The sequence below is a fragment of the Dipodomys merriami genome, unplaced genomic scaffold, assembly GCF_024711535.1.
Source record: "Dipodomys merriami isolate MVZ:Mamm:240054 unplaced genomic scaffold, mDipMer1.0.p SCAF_64, whole genome shotgun sequence".
In the NCBI taxonomy this organism is placed as follows: Eukaryota; Metazoa; Chordata; class Mammalia; order Rodentia; family Heteromyidae; genus Dipodomys; species Dipodomys merriami.
In genome coordinates, this window is record NW_027206224.1 from 3,755,257 (window position 1) to 3,771,302 (window position 16,046).

Consider the following 16,046-nt stretch of genomic DNA (forward strand, 5'->3'; position numbering starts at 1 on the left):
CTAAGGCCTAGAGAAACCCTTGGGAGTACCCTGCTGGCATAGTGACAGTGACAGGATGACAGGAGTTACAGCCCTAATAAGTGGGTTTCACGTCTCATCAGCCCTGCCAGCCCTGACATCAGCCTCCTTCCCAAGGGTGTTCAGACACACTTCTGCCCGTCTGCCCCTGGCCCCCCCCCAGATGTCCATCCCTGCCACCACAAAACTTGCACATTGCTGCCCCTCTCCTCCTTCCTTGTCCTTCTCACTGCCTCCTGTCCCTGTCCCATCCGGGTTTTGAAACCCAATAGGTAGCTTGACTAGGGAAGAGGCCAGCCAGGTACTTGGATGAAAGTTTAAGGAGGCACTCACTCTCAAGGTTGTATAAGTTACAGAATGTGGGACTAGATTAAAGTTTCCTTCTGGGACTGGGAAATGCTAGGTCCAGTGTGGTTAGTTCCTCTTAAGGTTCCCAGCCCATGAGGCCCAAGGACACACCTAGATATTCTCTATCTTTCTCTTAGCTGCATCTCCAAACCTCTCTCCCCTACTCCTTGCTTCCCCCACCCCTCTGCCCTTGCCTTCCTAGCCACCAGCCACCAAGGATCTTACCCATCTACCAACTTAGCCCTGCTCTTGCCTACCATGGCTCACCATGAGCACAGGAGATAGTCCCAGGCCCTATTCCAGGGCTTTGGGCCCATTGATCAGCCTCACAATCACACCAAGTTTTTACCTCCGAGCTTCATATCTGCCTTTCCCTCTGTTGTTCTGGTCTTGGAATACTAGCTGGAATTTCATTCTTCTCCCAAAGAGAAGAATGCTCCCTTAGCCTATGACTTCATCTCCCCCTCCCCCTCCAGTCCTCAGCTCCTACCAAGTGTTCTGGACCAACTGCCAGCAACAGCAGCCCCCCACCTCGAACCCCAGAACAGTACTAGACAAAGCATAGACACTCAGCTGGTATTTGTTGCATGGATAAATGAATTTATTTATTAACACATGGATGGATTGTCATGTAGATGGCTTTGGTGGCTGGGTTGGGATTCAGGGAGATAGTATATAAGCTGCAGCCAGGACCTGCCCCTGGCAGCATGTGGCTGGAGGGAGAAGGCCATGTCACCTGCAGCAGCCAGGGGCTATTTGAGTGGCCTGGCAGTGAGGTGGCAGAGGCCTGAGGAGGAGGTAATGCCGAGAGGCAGCTCAGCCTGCCTTGGATTATTGCTTGAGTCTCTCTGGCAGTGCCAGCTGCCTATCCCAGGAGCTCGGTCTCATCCATCACAGTGTGAGCTCAGGGTGGGGCCGCTGCCACTGCCAGTGGGGGAAGACAAGAAATGGTTCCCAGGTGGCTTTGGGTCTTGGAGAGCAGCAGCAGCCCCAAGCTTGGACCCTGTGTGGCTCCAATTCTTCTGCTTTCCCCCCACCCAGGGCAGCTGAACAGTACCTCCCCACTGCGGATCCCAACAAGAACCCTTGAGGGTGGGCAGCTGAAGAGGGGGGGGAGCACAGGACCCCCCCAGGCAGAGAGCCTCAGATGGTTTGGTGTCTGCTGACATGGAAGCCCTTGGGAAGATGGCGCCCTTGTGGCCAGCTGGGCAGGTGAGCAGGTCAGGCCCGGAAGGAGGCTTTGACCACACGGCCCTTCAGTGGCTGTGGTGGCCGGAAGTTGTTCACCATGTGGATCCTCTCATCATCCTCTGAGGTGAAAAGCAAGCTCCGGAACTTCTCCATCTTGAGAAGACAGAAAAGATGCTCAGGGAAGACACTGCACTGGATCTCTAGGAAGCCAGATTTATCATCTGGTAAACCCCTGTCCAGCCAGTTCTACCCTTCTTTCTATCTGTCCCTGGGCCTCATTACTCCCACTTTTTCTCTTCTTGAGACCCAGATTTTAGTCAATTACTCCTTCCCTAAAGGGTCTGTGAACCTGGAGCTGCTTCACCTGGTTCTAGTTCCAGCCCTGTGTAGTGTAGTTAAAGTATTTAGGCAAAGGAAGCATTCTGAGGGCAATATGGGAGGGGTTGATCCCAGGATCCAGGCTGTTCCCTTCCCTCCTGTGTCTGGGCCCTCATTGCCCACATGACTAAAACCCAAGCTGACTCTAACCAAGGATTAAAATGTAGCCAAAGACTGGGAATGTGGCTTAGTGGTAGAGTACTTGCCTAGCATACATGAAGCCCTGGGTTCGATTCCTCAGTGCCACATAAATAGAAAAAGGCCAGAAGTGGCGCTGTGGCTCAAGTGGTAGAATGCTAGCCTGGAGCAAAAGAAGCTCATGGCTTTGAGGTCAAGCCTTAGGACTGCCAATAAAAAGAAAGAAAAAATGTAGCCAGAGGTGATGGTACATGCCTGTAATTCTAGCTATGCAAGAATCTGAAATAGGAAGATCTCAGTCTGAGGCCTGCCTAGATAATAGTCAGAGATCCTAGCCAAAAAGCAAATGAAAAACAAAAGGTCTGGGCCATAGCTCAAGCGATAAGAGCATCTGATTAGCAGAAGGCCCTGAGTTTAATCTCTAATATGGTAGGGGGTGTGCTAAAGATGGGAGCCTTGATGGGGGGCCCAGACTGTGGGTTGCTAACTCACTGGACCCTCCACTTGGGGTAGACTCACCTGCTTCTCAGAGATGCTGATGGGCTCTCGGAGCACAATCCAGGTGACACTCTCACTGAGAGGGGGTGTGGTCAGGGAGCCTGGGTAGGTCCAATACTGCCGGCTGACAGGCAGGAGACTCTTCGGGTTGAAGCAGCTGAACTGCGCTTTGGTGCCCTGGACAGGATGTGGACACAAATATCAGCACAGACTTCCTGCTAGGACCAGTCAAGCACCCATGATCACCAATGGGATTTAAGTTTCTTCTTGGTTCACTGATGCAAATTTATAGGCAAATGACATGACCCCAGGTGCCATACCTTCCTAGCCTAGGCTGAGCCCTCTGCAACTGTGTGTTAATATGTAAAGCTGTGGTGCAGAGGGTACTCTGGTCACCGTGTGTGTTCTCTTCTCTTTGACTGCCTTTCTCACTGCTCGGTGGACCAATGTATGTGGTGAATCCTATCCATGCTCTGCCCTGTTGCATGCTGGGTACCTGAGGGACTATGGCATGGCCCTGCAGGGCTGATGTTCACTGTGGGTATCAACTAGGGTTATTACCAACTCGGAGAAGTGAATGAGCTCATTCTGTGAGCTATCCTCTTCCTCCTTTCCCACTGAGCTGCTCTGGATTGGAGATCGGGGAGGTGGGGAGATGCAGGGACCCTTGGACTTACCTTAAACCGAACCATGTAGAGTGCATCTGTTAGACGGTTCATGCTGGGGTGTTCATCCCCTGTCTGTCAGGGAGATGCTAGTGTGAGCCCAGCACCCTGCATCTTGAACAAGGGCTTTTCCAGACCTCCCTTGTCCTTCTGGGCCCCAGGGATACCCACCACTCACCTCTAGGAAGACCCCGACCACAGCCAGGCCATCGGGGGCCGAGGCCGCCTCACCAAAGGTGCTGTATTTCTTGGCATTCCAGTGAACCAGATGTAGCTGGGAGGTCAAGAATGGGGCAGGCCCAGACTCAAGATCCTGGGGGGGGGACCTAAGGGAGCCCCCCTTGATAGCCACAGGTAGCATGTCCTGATCTGGGTCCAACTCTACTTTAGAGCCTCTAGGAACCCACAGAGGAATCTGGCTCTGGCTCTGCTCTGCAGTGAACTAACTGTGACACTGATGGCTCTCCAGTAGGAGAAGGTGGGAGGGGGAACCTGCAGCTGAGTCCCAAGAGTAAGCAGATGCCTGGGGAAAGGCATTCCAGGCAAAGGGAACAGCATAGGTGAAACCTTGAAGACATGAAGAAGCCAGATGTGGGCAAAGGATGCGTCACGTGCAGCTTAGTAAAGAAAGAGGGAAAAGGAACAGGAGGCCAGGCAAGGCCAGGCCTTGACTGCAGACTCAGCTCCTGAAGGGTTGCCAAGCAGGGTATGTGAGAGGGAACGGAATAGGCCCTTCCAGAAACTCCTGGATGCACAGTCCAGGACAGAGTGAAGGCCCCCTGGCCTCCTCATGCTCTTCCAAGCCCCTCCCTGGATGACCTGGAGCCTCTGCCCACAGGTCTGCACTCCTTCCCCAGGCAGCAGAGGGATGCGGGGAGGGTTCCTTACCTCGCTTGGAAATGACTTGCCATCCACCGTGTGCTCCGAGCCCACATCGCGTCTCTTGCCCCAGTGGAAATGAAACTGCTTGAGCCGGTAGGGCCCCTTCAGGGGGCCCCCAGACACTGCTGTGGGCAAAAGGGATGTGTGGAAGGATGCAAAGCCTGTCAGATGGCAGTGCCAGGACCTGGGCAGCAGCCCAGGAAGGAACTACATTTTTCATGTGGAAAATTCAGTGGGTTGACAGTCCCACCAGCTTCCACAGTCCACCGTCTGGGACAGTGTAGAAAGTCTCCCAGCCTGCAGGTGGCAGAGGCTTCTGGGACTGATGAAGTACAGCTCTCCATTGGGCCATCCTCCTCCTCCTGCCCAATTCCCTGCAGAAGCCCTGGTACCAATAACAACAGGCTACCTCCCACAGCTAGAACCCTGAGCAGGCTGAGGGTGGAAGGATGACTTTGTATAGTCCACCCAGCAGTCCACAAGAGACAGAATCTGTTATTAATCCCTATTTTATAAAGGAAGAAACAGGCACTGAGAGGGAAAAGCATTTGCTCACAGCCACACAGCAAGGCACTGAGCTACATTATGAACTGGTATCTCCTATAGACAGAGACTTAGTTCCTAATCTTCAGACCACCCTGTCTCCCTAAAACACGAATGTCCCAGAGCAGGTGAGCTCTTGAGAGTCCCTATCTTTTCTGCCAGCCAGGCCCAAGTGAATTTGGGGCCAACTCTTACACAAATAGCTTCTTTGGAGGGTCCCACTTGTGTTAGCTTTGTGAGTTTCTCACCTCGATAGCCTGGTGAGCTGGGGTCACACACAAGGCTTCTGGGGACTGATAGAATTTCCAGCTGAAAGAGATCTTGCACTGGAGTGGCCCAGTCAGGGCTGAATGTGAGCCTTTGGATCAAGTGACGGCCCCAGGTCAGAGCTCCACTGGGCCCTCCATAGTGGCTGACCAAGGCAGAGCCTTGCACCCTACAGGCCTCAAGGAGGAGGAGGACAACACAGTGTGGAGATTGCTTTTTGTTGTCTTTCCTTATGTAAGAATCAGGGCCTGTCTGGGCCACAAAGAGGGCCCTGTCTGGGCCTATGACTGTAGGTAGGACCCTAGTCAGGCTGCCCCACCCTGGGGAAGGGAACATCCTGATCCACTTCTCTGAGTTTGTCTCTTCTAGGAACCCACATGGTGGTTGGTGTTTCAGAGGGGAAATACCCTCTGACCCCTTAGGCTTGTCTCCTCCTTCCCTCTGACCACAGAGTGCCCTGCTAGTCCCTGTGGGGTTATGTTGTTTAATTTGGGAGGAATCAAACCCAGGTCCTCATATAAGTTAGGCAACTGCTTGAACTATGTCTTCAGCCCTTTGGTCTGACGGGGCCTCACTAACTTTACCTTAAACTGGTGGTCCTCCTTCTGCAGGCTCCCAAGTAGCTGGGATTACAGGTATGCACAACCATTCACTGTGAATTCACTATGTGTTTGGTGATCTGCAGGCCGTCTGACTTCCAGAGCAACTATGCAGAACCACATTCATTTTCCTCTTTCTACTGGCTCCCAGACTGATCGAGTCACAGACTTCCTTCTGGCTTTTTTAATTGGAAATAGGAGTTTCACAAATTTTCAGGCCGGAGCTAGCTCTGGACTGAGCTCCTCAGATCTCAGCTTCCTGTGTAGCTAGGTTTAGAGGCATGAACCACCAGCATCTAGTACAGGAAATGTTTTGTATGTCTTTTGAGAGGACCTGCTAGATGTCCTCTCTTTTGCAGAAAGAATAATTGTTCTTTCCCTTTTATCCTAGTCTACCAGGCATCTAAGCAACTAAGACCACTCTCCTTACTAAAAGTCTAGCTTTCTTTGCTCCTCATCTCTACATTAGGGTTTTTCTATTTCACAGTTAGGTACTCCTGAGTATTTTTTATTGTGTATGTAGAGGGGGCAGTGGAGAGCAAAGAACCGGACACTTCCTTACATAAGAAACACTAGCACTTTTTCTTCTCACCCCATTCCACACCCCCACAGCCTGCTGTATGGACAAAATTCCTTCACTAAAAAGCACTCCCAAGGCTTATGCTTAAGAATTTATCATGAGAGGCTGGGAAGGTGGCTCAGTGGTAGAGTGCTTGCCTAGCATGCATGAAGCCCTGGGTTCGATTCCTCAGTACCACATTAACAGAAAAAGCCAGAAGTGACACTATGGCTCAAGTGGTAGAGCACTAGCCTTGAACAAGAAGAAGCTCAAGGACAGTGTCTAGGCCTTGAGTTCAAGCCCCAGGACTGGCAAAAAAAAAAAAAAAAAGAATTTATCATGAGAGTTCTTACTAACTCCAGTTCTAAAGAGGCTTTGGAAGGAGATTGCATGAGTTCCCATGGACCCTCTGTGGCCCAAGATAGTAGAGACCTAGCGGTCAAGATGAGGGAGATATTTGAGCTAATCCACGGCCTTCCCTAGCCCATAGAACCTCCATTAGCCCATCTGAGAGGTGGGTTTTTGAGAAGACCAAATACACCATGTGAGAGTCTCACACAGAAGTCTCAGCCCTCTTTTCTCCTTGTAGAACCAGAACAGACACCAAAAGCAAGAGAGCTTTTCCTATGCCATCAGCCAGCCACGATGAGCAGGGAGGAAAAACAAAGGCCATTTGAAGGGCAGGAAGGGAATTAGCATATCTGGAGGATTTGCCTTGGGTAACACTTCATTTTTTTTTTAATTGTATTTTATTTTATTTGAGAACATACTGTACAGGGGGGCTACAATTACATGGACAGGATAATGCATACATTTCTTACCAAGCATTGCAGCCTCCTCCTTTGTTTACCCTTCACTTCCCTTAACACTTCATTTTTTATTGTCTCTCTCTGACTGTAGAAAGTCAACCTTATTCCTTTCATATTATATACAAGGAGACTCAAGGTTAGGCCTCAGGCTTGGTAGCTGGTGAGAAGTGGAGCAAATCTGAGTTCCTGAGCCCACCCAATATAGGGTAAGGACCCTGGGTGATGGGGAGCAGGGCCAGGCTTTGGCAGCAGTCACTTACCCGTTCTGTCATCACAGTCATTGAAGTCTACCTGGACAGAATGGCCATTGTTGGAAATGCTGAGGGACGTGCAGGCCTCGTAGGAAAGTTCCAGTGGCTGCAGGTTGGGCGAGTACACAGCCTGGCTAGATATGATATTGATGGGGGATTGGCGGTCTCCCTGGGCAATGGGGTACAGTTTGTGCCAATGTGAGGGGCCTGCAAGTAGAGAGGAGACAAGGACTCAGGCTATCCCCTTGGGCATGATCACATGCCCAAGGAGTCACACTAAGTTCTAATCCTAGCAATATTGGGATGTGGAAAATGCTGTGTGTGGGAAATGACTTCAGTAAAACTCATCTCCTAGTGCTGATAGGAAGCCCAGAGAGGAATTGCATGGAAGGGCATGTAACACAACTATAGGCTCAAAGGCTGTTCTGGATAGTGAGTTTCCTCTCCCCACATACCCTCCCACCCACCCCCCTTCCCAGCACACATTCAAGGAAGCCTATGGGCATCTAAAATCTCTTATATGACCCTGACAGGAATTTAACCTCTTTCTGTACCTTGAGCAACTTAGGAAAAACTAGAGATCTGTGATAACAACAAAAATTTCTATCAACCTAGCTTTGGCTCTATAACACATACTTATTTGCCCCTCATAGACATCTTGTAAAATGGAAAGTAGTTTGATGCCCATGTCACAGATAAGGGAACTGAAGCTACTCACAAATATGTACACATGCATACACATGCACTGGTATAAACACAAAGCAAAAGCCAAGCATCAATGGCTCACGTCTATAATCCTAGGTACTCAGGAGGCGAGATTTTAGGATAGATAGTTTAGAACACAGCTCAGGCAGGAAATTCCATGGTACTCTCATCTCCAATTAATTAGTAAAAATCAGGAAATAGAACTGTGGCTCAGATAGTAGAGTGCTAGCCTTGAGTGAGGAAAGCTAAGCAAAGCACCTGGTCCTGAGTTCAAGTCCCAATACTGAACATGTTCATATGTACACTGACCTGCACTCACCAAGTCCTAAATATGCATGTGTCTACACACACACAGCCCTGCTAACTATATCTGACCCACACATACACATTCTCTCACATAAACATCTCCTATTGGAACCCCAAGTTTGCACGAAGGGATCACGGCAGAACACATGCCCATGCATACACCCCCATACACACACACACCTGCACACACACCCACGGGCGCCCACCACCTGCCTCCCAGAGGCTCCATCTGCAGTGTAAAGGCTCAGCATCTCCCTGGGGAACATCCTGAGATGCAGCCTATTTTTAGAGCTACTGCCGGCTGGTGCTTCTCCCCCTTTTTGGCTTCTTAAGTTTTCCCGAGAAAACAGCAGCAGGTGCCGACAGAGACAGAGCCATGTCCCCAATGGATGACTCAGAATCGTGGCCCAGCCCCTTTGGGTTATTTTTGAAGTCCTGTGAGTTCTGCCTCATGCTGGCACCTCTGTCCTCTGTCTTTCCCTCCCGTATTGCCCCTAGACTGGACCGGCCCAGGGCTGACTGGATGAGACACAGCCGCTTGAGGGTAATAGGGCCATAGGGCATACCCTTCAGGATGCTGGAGGCTCAAAGCTGGTGGACAGGACCAACAGGAATGGCTAGAAGCTGAGGGCAGCCTTGGCCGGGGTGGGGAGGAGAAAGCATCCAAAAGCTACCTTCAGTCCTGCCAGGGAGAGAATGATATTCCCTGGGCTCTGTCAGTCTGGCCCTTCTTTTCTCCCTCTCCATCTCTGCTGGCCTTTATCTGACTGTCAGTCCAGCTCCCACATGGCCAGATCTAGGGATTCCCTTACAAAATATGCTTATTTGTCTTTGGGGTTCCAGAGGGAGCCATGCACTCGCGCAGTACTTCCCAACTACCTCTGGCCCACTGTAACTTCCTGGGCCCCAGACTGTAACCCAGGACTCCCACCACTCTCATAAAGTGACAATCTCTCCAGGAGAAGTGGGGCAGGAAGTACCTGGTACCTAAGTACTTGCTCCTCTTCCCACCCCCTCCTGCCTCGTCTGAATCTCGGGTGTTCAACGTCCATCACAGAGAAATAGAAAAGCCCTTCTCCTATCCCCATTCCTGCTGGGTTTAAGAAATATCCTGAAAGGGAACTGACCTGTCCCAGACCCACACTCAAACCGGCTAGCACACTTTCTGTCTCTTCTTCCTTTCACTGCATGCTAAGGAAACTGAGGCAGGATGGAAGATCTATCTTCCCCATCAGACCAAGGAGCTGCTGCTCCTACACAGTACGTGCTCCAACATCCCGCTTGGGTGCATAGTCGCCTAGACAGGCGTGCGTCCCCAAGTGCCCCCTTTGCTCACGTACCAGCCGGGCACCGCAGCTCGGACACTTGGGCAGGGAAACTCTCTCCTGGGGACACTGCGCCCTTGCCCACGCGGAGCTCAGCTCCCAGGAGGTTCCCGCCCGCCCGCCCGCCGCGCGCGCGATCCCGGCACAGACCCCCGGCGCACCGCGCTCCGCCGCGGCCGCCCCCCGCCGCCTCCCCGGGCCACCTCCCCGCGCGGCGCGCGGCGCACGCCGGGGCGAGCGGGTGCGGAACGAGTGCGGGGCCGGATCTGGGCGAGCGCGGCGGGGCCGGGCTGCGCGGAGGCGGCGGTGGGACGCGCTCAGCCGGCTCCATCACTGACGGGGCGCGGGCGGCCGGGCCCGCCGGGGCGCAGCGCGGACTTTGCGCAGGGCGCAAGGGAAGCCGAACCGGGGAAACCCGGCTTGTGGGCCGGATTCTGGGATCTGGATGGAGAGAGGGATCCGGGTCGGTCCTGGAGCGTGGGCTCGGGAAACCCAACCCCCGAGTGCAGATCCGAGCCAGTCCAGCTGGGTGAGAGCCAGCGGGGAGGGGGGGGGCTGCGCCTACCGTCGTCCTGGCCATAGCCCCAGCCGTGGTGGCCGGTCATGCCGCTGCTGTCCCCGGCAGGCAGTCGTGTACCTGCCGGCTGGGCTCGGTCCACTCGATCGGGCTGCGGCTCTGGGCCCGCTCCCTGCCGCGGAGCAGCCTCTTAAAGCGGCTGCGGGCGGGAGGAGCGGTTCCCCGGGGACCCGCCCCCCACCCCCTAGCAGGGAGAGAGGCCGGCCCTCCCCTCCCCCCGCCCGCCCTCCCGCGGGCCCGCTGATCCCCTATAGTCCAAATGAGAGGTCAGGAGGAGGTAAACTGACCCCCCTTCTCCCTACCACTCTCCCTGCGTCCCCCTGCACTTGTACGGACACGGGGTACGAGAGACCAGCCGACCAGCCGTGAAGCGCACTGCAAGGCTTCTCCACATTGCATTTCCTACCCAAGGTTGTTCCTGAGACATGCCACCACTGACACCTGGACCCGGGTCCTGGGGGACAAGCATGGGAAGTCCTTGTTATACTACAAACTGGAGCGTCCAGAATGGAGCTTTGCCTGATGGCCAGAGAAGGTTCACAGTAATAGACCAAGCTTTACATCCTTCCTATAATACAAACCTCAGCCAACTCTATGACATTGAATGATTATTACATTGGTTCTGTTTGACAGGAGACTGAGGCCCAGAGATGTGAAGTGACTTCCCCAAGGTCATTTTGCCAGGGGATGAGAGATTCTGTCTCACGCCACGTAAGCTGGTTACTTTACCACATCCCCTTGGTGCTGGAGCATGGGAGTCCTGTGGATATAAGGAACTAGGAGCCCTGGGGTACATGGGGTACAGAACTGGCAACCCAAACCCTTGGCCCAAATGGAACCAACCAGATCCCAAAGTAGGGGTGGGGAGGAATGGCCTCAACCAATGACCTTGGGGACAAACAAGCCCATAGACAATGGTTGGCTTCCGTCAGAAACCAAGTCTTGAGGCCTTGACTTCCATTCTCCTTTTATCTTCTCTGCTGCTTCCTACCTCCTTCAGGGACTCTGCCTATCCTTTGCCCCCTTTCCTCCCATGACCTTCAAAGCACCTGCTGGGAGCTCCGGCTTTCTACTCTGCACTCAGCCTACTGCCTGACTGCCCACTGGTTTCGATCCCACCAGCCCTGGTCCTTGCTGTGCCCTCCTCCTGGTATGCCCTCTGTCTGCCAGCCCCGTCTGATTCACCTGATTCTCAAAGCATGTGGCTTTGTGCCAAGGATATGGGGCTTACGTCTGCCTAAGACTCAGCAGGCATTTGGGGGAATGGATGGAAGGATTGACAAATGACCCCACCTCCACCCACCAGAGCTTTGTATCCAACAGGAGTTGAAGAGCCATTGGAAGAAAGTCTGTAACTTTCTGTTGCTCAGCTTCCCTCTTCTGGTTCTCTGGATAGAGGAAATTGACCACTAGTCAGCAACTTCCCAGGCCTCCACAGAAGCCTCTCTCTGGCCCAGGAATACAAAGAAACTTCAATACAAATCTAACCTCCAGGTAGTAATGGCAGATGACCCATGACATAGATGCAAGGGGTGCAGTCCTCAAGAGCAGCGAATGACATAGAATCCAACATCTTCGAGGCTCCAGGTCTGGAAACAGCCATCTACAAAGTAGCAATACAAAGGCATGGTTTGGGGGAAAGCCTACAGTCTGTCTCCCTGAGTTAGTCAGCCACCTTTCTCCTGGGAGAGCTGCAATAGCCTTCAGCATCTAGGGATGTCACAAGTTCCATTGACCCACTTTGCCCTCCCAGCAACCCAAGTCTTTGCCATATTTATTTATAGTACTTTAAAAAATCAAATTGGAATTCTTTGTATAGCTTTGCATTCAGCTTCATCAGAACTAGCTTTCATTCAGAAATCTCCCTGGGGAGAGGAAGGATGAACAGAGGAAGGATGAAAGCCTGGGACCCTCATTTGACAGTATTTAGGAAGTAGATTTCAAATTTGCTTCTTATTTGTGTATGTATGCAAGTCTTCTCTGAAGAGAAGCTAGAGAGAATGTTGTACTTCCAGGGAGGAGCCCAGAGTCTGGAAGGGTGGATACAGGAGGAATGGTATGCTGAATGGTGTACTTTCTGAAAGGATTAAAAGAATATATTGTTGGTTACCTCTTTAACATCCAAATAAAAATCCCTCCTGTTCTTTCCTGCCTATAGCCTGTCTTCAACAATTTCCTTCTAGTGCTGGGAACTCAGGCAGATAAGAAGAGTGGATGACATCTACCCATCAGGTGAAACTCCAGTTGCCCTAGCAGCCCACTCAGGTCAACTTGGAGGAGCCTAGGCCCCCATTCAAATGCTTCCAGTTTCAATTACATGCTCTCTTGAAAGCTGAATTGATTTCTCTGCTTGAGAATTTACTCTTTAGTCTCACTGGCATCAAAGCTCCTGTTTTTCACTATTTATGGAGGAGGATTGGGGTGTGGGAACTATAATAAAGGGCAGGGGGAGGAGGGCCTGAGCAGTTTGCAAAGCTATGCTTCACTTATCAAATAACCTTGGCCAGAACTCACTTCTCATATTCTGAGCACAATATCACAAGGTGATGAGGAGATTGTTTCTGCCCTGCCTACCCCATGGGGATCCCTGTGCACACCCACTGAAACAGCAGATGTTCAAAGCTGCACGAACAGGCAGAATCATGTCTCTTCTCACTGCTTGTTATATAGAGAACCTATTGGCCAGGTTAGAATCCCTGTTTAAAAAGAAGTTGGCTAGCTGGGCACAAGTGAGTCATACCTATAATCCTAGCTACTCAAAAGGCTAAGATCTGAAGATCACAGTTTGAAGCCATCTCAGGTGAGAAAGCCTGGGAGATTCTTATTTCCAATTAAGTACCAAAAAGGTTTTGGCTCAAGTGATAGGGTGCTAGCCTTGAGCAAAAAAAAGCTCAGGGAGAGCACCTAGGCCCAAAGTGCAAGCCCCAGGACCAGCACACATAAACAAAAACAAAACAAACGGGGGCTGGGAAGTTGGCTCAGTGGTAGAGTGCTTGCCTTGCATGCCTGAGGCCCTGGGTTCGATTCCTCAGTACCACATAAGCAGAAAAAAGCCATAAGTGGTGCTGTGGCTCAAGTGGTAGGGCACTAGCCTTGAACTGAAGAGCTGAGGGACAGCACCCAGGCCCAGAGTTCAGCCCCCACAGCTGGAAAAAAAAAATCCTTTCAAACATTGCCTTTTCAATTATAGTAGTCATGTCTATTTGTAGAAAATTAGTAAGAATGAAAATGTCAACATATACAGAAAAATTTAAATTACTGTCCTGTTAGTAGCCAAGGATCACCACTGTCAACAGTTTAGGGACCACTCTGTTAGATTTTTCTGTTATGTATGAATAAACAATCAGGATTATATAGATAGTTTTGTGGCTAGAATGTTTGTTTTTTTACCTATTGCCTGAGGTAAGGTTGCTAGAGCAGCCTTGGAGAACTTAGCACATTGCTCTGGCATATGCATTATATCTGTTTTCACTATTGGAAATAGCCCTGCAGTGAGCCTCCTTATTTATATATCTTGTCATGTGTCTGGTGATTTCCTTGGGATAAATCACAGAAGTAGATTACTAAATTAGATGATATGTACTTTGCCAAGTAACATTTTCAAGTGTAAGAAAGATGCAAGAAGTATTTGAGAAATTTATTGTTTCGTTCATCAAGCATTTATTGAAGACTTATTACAAGTCAAGTGCTGGGCCAGACACAGGTGACCCAGTTGTGAATGTTATAGACCTGGTGATGTCTCACAGTGCTTATGGGGTTAAGAAAAAAGTCAAGAAACCCAATGAGCACCAAGGGGAGAAGGGCTAGGATGGTCAAGGATAGGTAGAAAGGACTACTAACCAAGCCCTGTAAGGTATCTGGACTCATTTTCTTGGTTGCTCTCACACAGAATATAAGCTGCTTCAAACTTCTCAGGAGTCCATAGATCCAGTCTCCTTTGGCTGATACCAACTGGAATGGATAAAATAATAGACCAGGCAAATCTGTTGGAATCTTTCCTTCCTTCCTTCCTTCCTTCCTTCCTTCCTTCCTTCCTTCCTTCCTTCCTTCCTTCCTTTCTTTCTTTCTTTCTTTCTTTCTTTTTTTCTTTCTTTCTTTCTTTCTTTTTGTCGGTCATGGGCCTGAACTCTGGGCCTGGGCGCTGTCCCTCAGCTCTTCAGTTCAAGGCTAGTGCTCTACCACTTGAGCCACAGCACCACTTCTGGCTTTTTCTGCTTATGTGGTGATGAGTAATCAAACCCAGGGTTCCATGCATGCAAGGCAAGCACTCTACCACTGAGCCACCTTCCCAGCCCCTGGGATACTTAGTTCTAACCCCATTATTTTTTGGTATTTCCCTCTTTTCATGGCTCTACTGTCTGTGTTTAAAACAGGGTAGCAGCAGTATCTACTGTATGAAATAGATGTGAGAACAAGAAGTAATAAATGTCAAGATCCTGCCTGATATATAAGTAAGTGCTCAGCAAACAGAGGGAGTGCTGTAGTTAGAGGTTTGCTTTTCCTGCTTGTGCAGTAGGAGGATGGATAGCAAGGTGGTTGGCTTAGCACAGTAGTTCTTAAGTCATCAGAATCACCTGGTAGTTCTGTTAAATGCTTTTCCAGGCCTCACCCTAGGGTTTCCAATGCAGCAGATCTGTGATTGTGCATTAGAATGATCATTTCCCAGTGATACTGCTGGTTCAGATGACACTTTGAATATCAAATGGCTTAAATGAATTAAGCCATGACTTCCTGGTCTGATAGCTATGGTTTGCTGCACTCCACAACAGGAAATACACATCAGTGGTGGCAGAAATTTTGTCTGATCAGTCTCTATAGCTCTAGCATTGGCATCTTTCCAGGTAAATATTGTTGAACTTCTAACTCCCTTCCCTTACTACTTTTGCCTAAAATAAGATAGAAATGAGTACAGATCCCTACCCACAATCCCTCTAGGATGGAAGGAGGTAGAAAGTAATCTTATTTGGAAACAGAGCCTTTGTAGATATAATCAGGTTATAAGATGAAGTAATTAAGTGGATCCTGATCCAATGTACATTGTCCTTCAAAGAAGAGAAGAGACACTGGCAGAGATACAAGGGGAGGGTGAGATTGCTGGCAAACTAGCACAAGTAGGAAGAGGCAAAAGGATTCCCTCCTGTAGGTTTTAGAACCATAACCCTGCCTCTGATTCCAGACTTCTCTTGTTTTAAGCCACTCAGCTTGTGGTACTTTGTATTCTAGGAAAGGTATACATTGAAGTATCGTTTAACAGACCCAGGCAACATAACCTTTTTCAAAATCAGGTATTTCATAGGCATTTTCCCCCCAAACACATTTGATTATGTTTCCTTTTTGGCAGTCTCCTATTGCTATGAACACAAGAGGCTAAGCAATGAACTTTCACCCATCACCTTTTGACCTCTCTACATTCCCTGTGTATTTTATATTATCCCTTATATATCACTTGTCCAAGTGCAGAAGGAAATATGACACCACAAACACAAGATGTCCTGGGAACCCCTCATACCTCTGTCTCCCATGAGTTGGGTTTCATAGGTGTTGGCTTGGTAGGGACAGGGAAGTGGTAGGAGGTGGGTCCCCACTCCCGTCCTGGAGACCTTGGCTAGAGGAAGTAAATTTATCATCACTGCCTTATTACTGTCAAACTGTCCCCAATGCTCTTTCCACTCTATTCCATCCTAGAGGGATTGTGGGTACAGATCTGTGCTCATTTGTACTTTATTCCAGACAATTATTAACCTGAAGCTGCCTGTAAGTCTGGGCAGAGAGGAAAGAATCCTTATCGATCTCCCTGCTGGTCATTGGGCCTCAAGTCCCCACTCTGCTTTCCCTTCCTCATTAAGTAATTTTTTTTCCCTTGGCATTTTTCCCTACAAAACAGCCATACGGGACCTGGATGTTCAGTGCATTCAGTGCACCTGCACACACACTGGCATGCAACTTTATCTTCTTCGTTTCTATGTTCATGGTCCTCACAGTCCAGC

The 16,046-nt window shown here is 50.1% G+C and overlaps 1 protein-coding gene across 2 annotated transcripts in view; it reads right to left on the reverse strand.

Moving 5' to 3' along the window:
- Positions 1 to 965: 965 nt before the first annotated feature.
- Positions 966 to 16,046, reverse strand: part of LOC138815445 (carbonic anhydrase 7) — an 84,965-nt gene continuing 69,884 nt past the window's right edge. Inside the window, exons 2-8 of one of the 2 annotated variants that reach the window (XM_070004870.1) lie at positions 11,548 to 11,662; positions 7,156 to 7,353; positions 4,125 to 4,243; positions 3,415 to 3,510; positions 3,249 to 3,311; positions 2,593 to 2,748; positions 966 to 1,710 (exon numbers count right to left, since the gene is read on the reverse strand). In XM_070004870.1, coding sequence (XP_069860971.1) covers positions 1,588 to 1,710; positions 2,593 to 2,748; positions 3,249 to 3,311; positions 3,415 to 3,510; positions 4,125 to 4,243; positions 7,156 to 7,353; positions 11,548 to 11,662 — 870 coding nt within the window. In that variant the 3' untranslated portion in view covers positions 966 to 1,587. Of the gene's footprint in view, positions 1,711 to 2,592; positions 2,749 to 3,248; positions 3,312 to 3,414; positions 3,511 to 4,124; positions 4,244 to 7,155; positions 7,354 to 10,047; positions 10,157 to 11,547; positions 11,663 to 16,046 lie in introns of those variants that run through there. The other variant, XM_070004871.1, reaches the window with a different exon arrangement.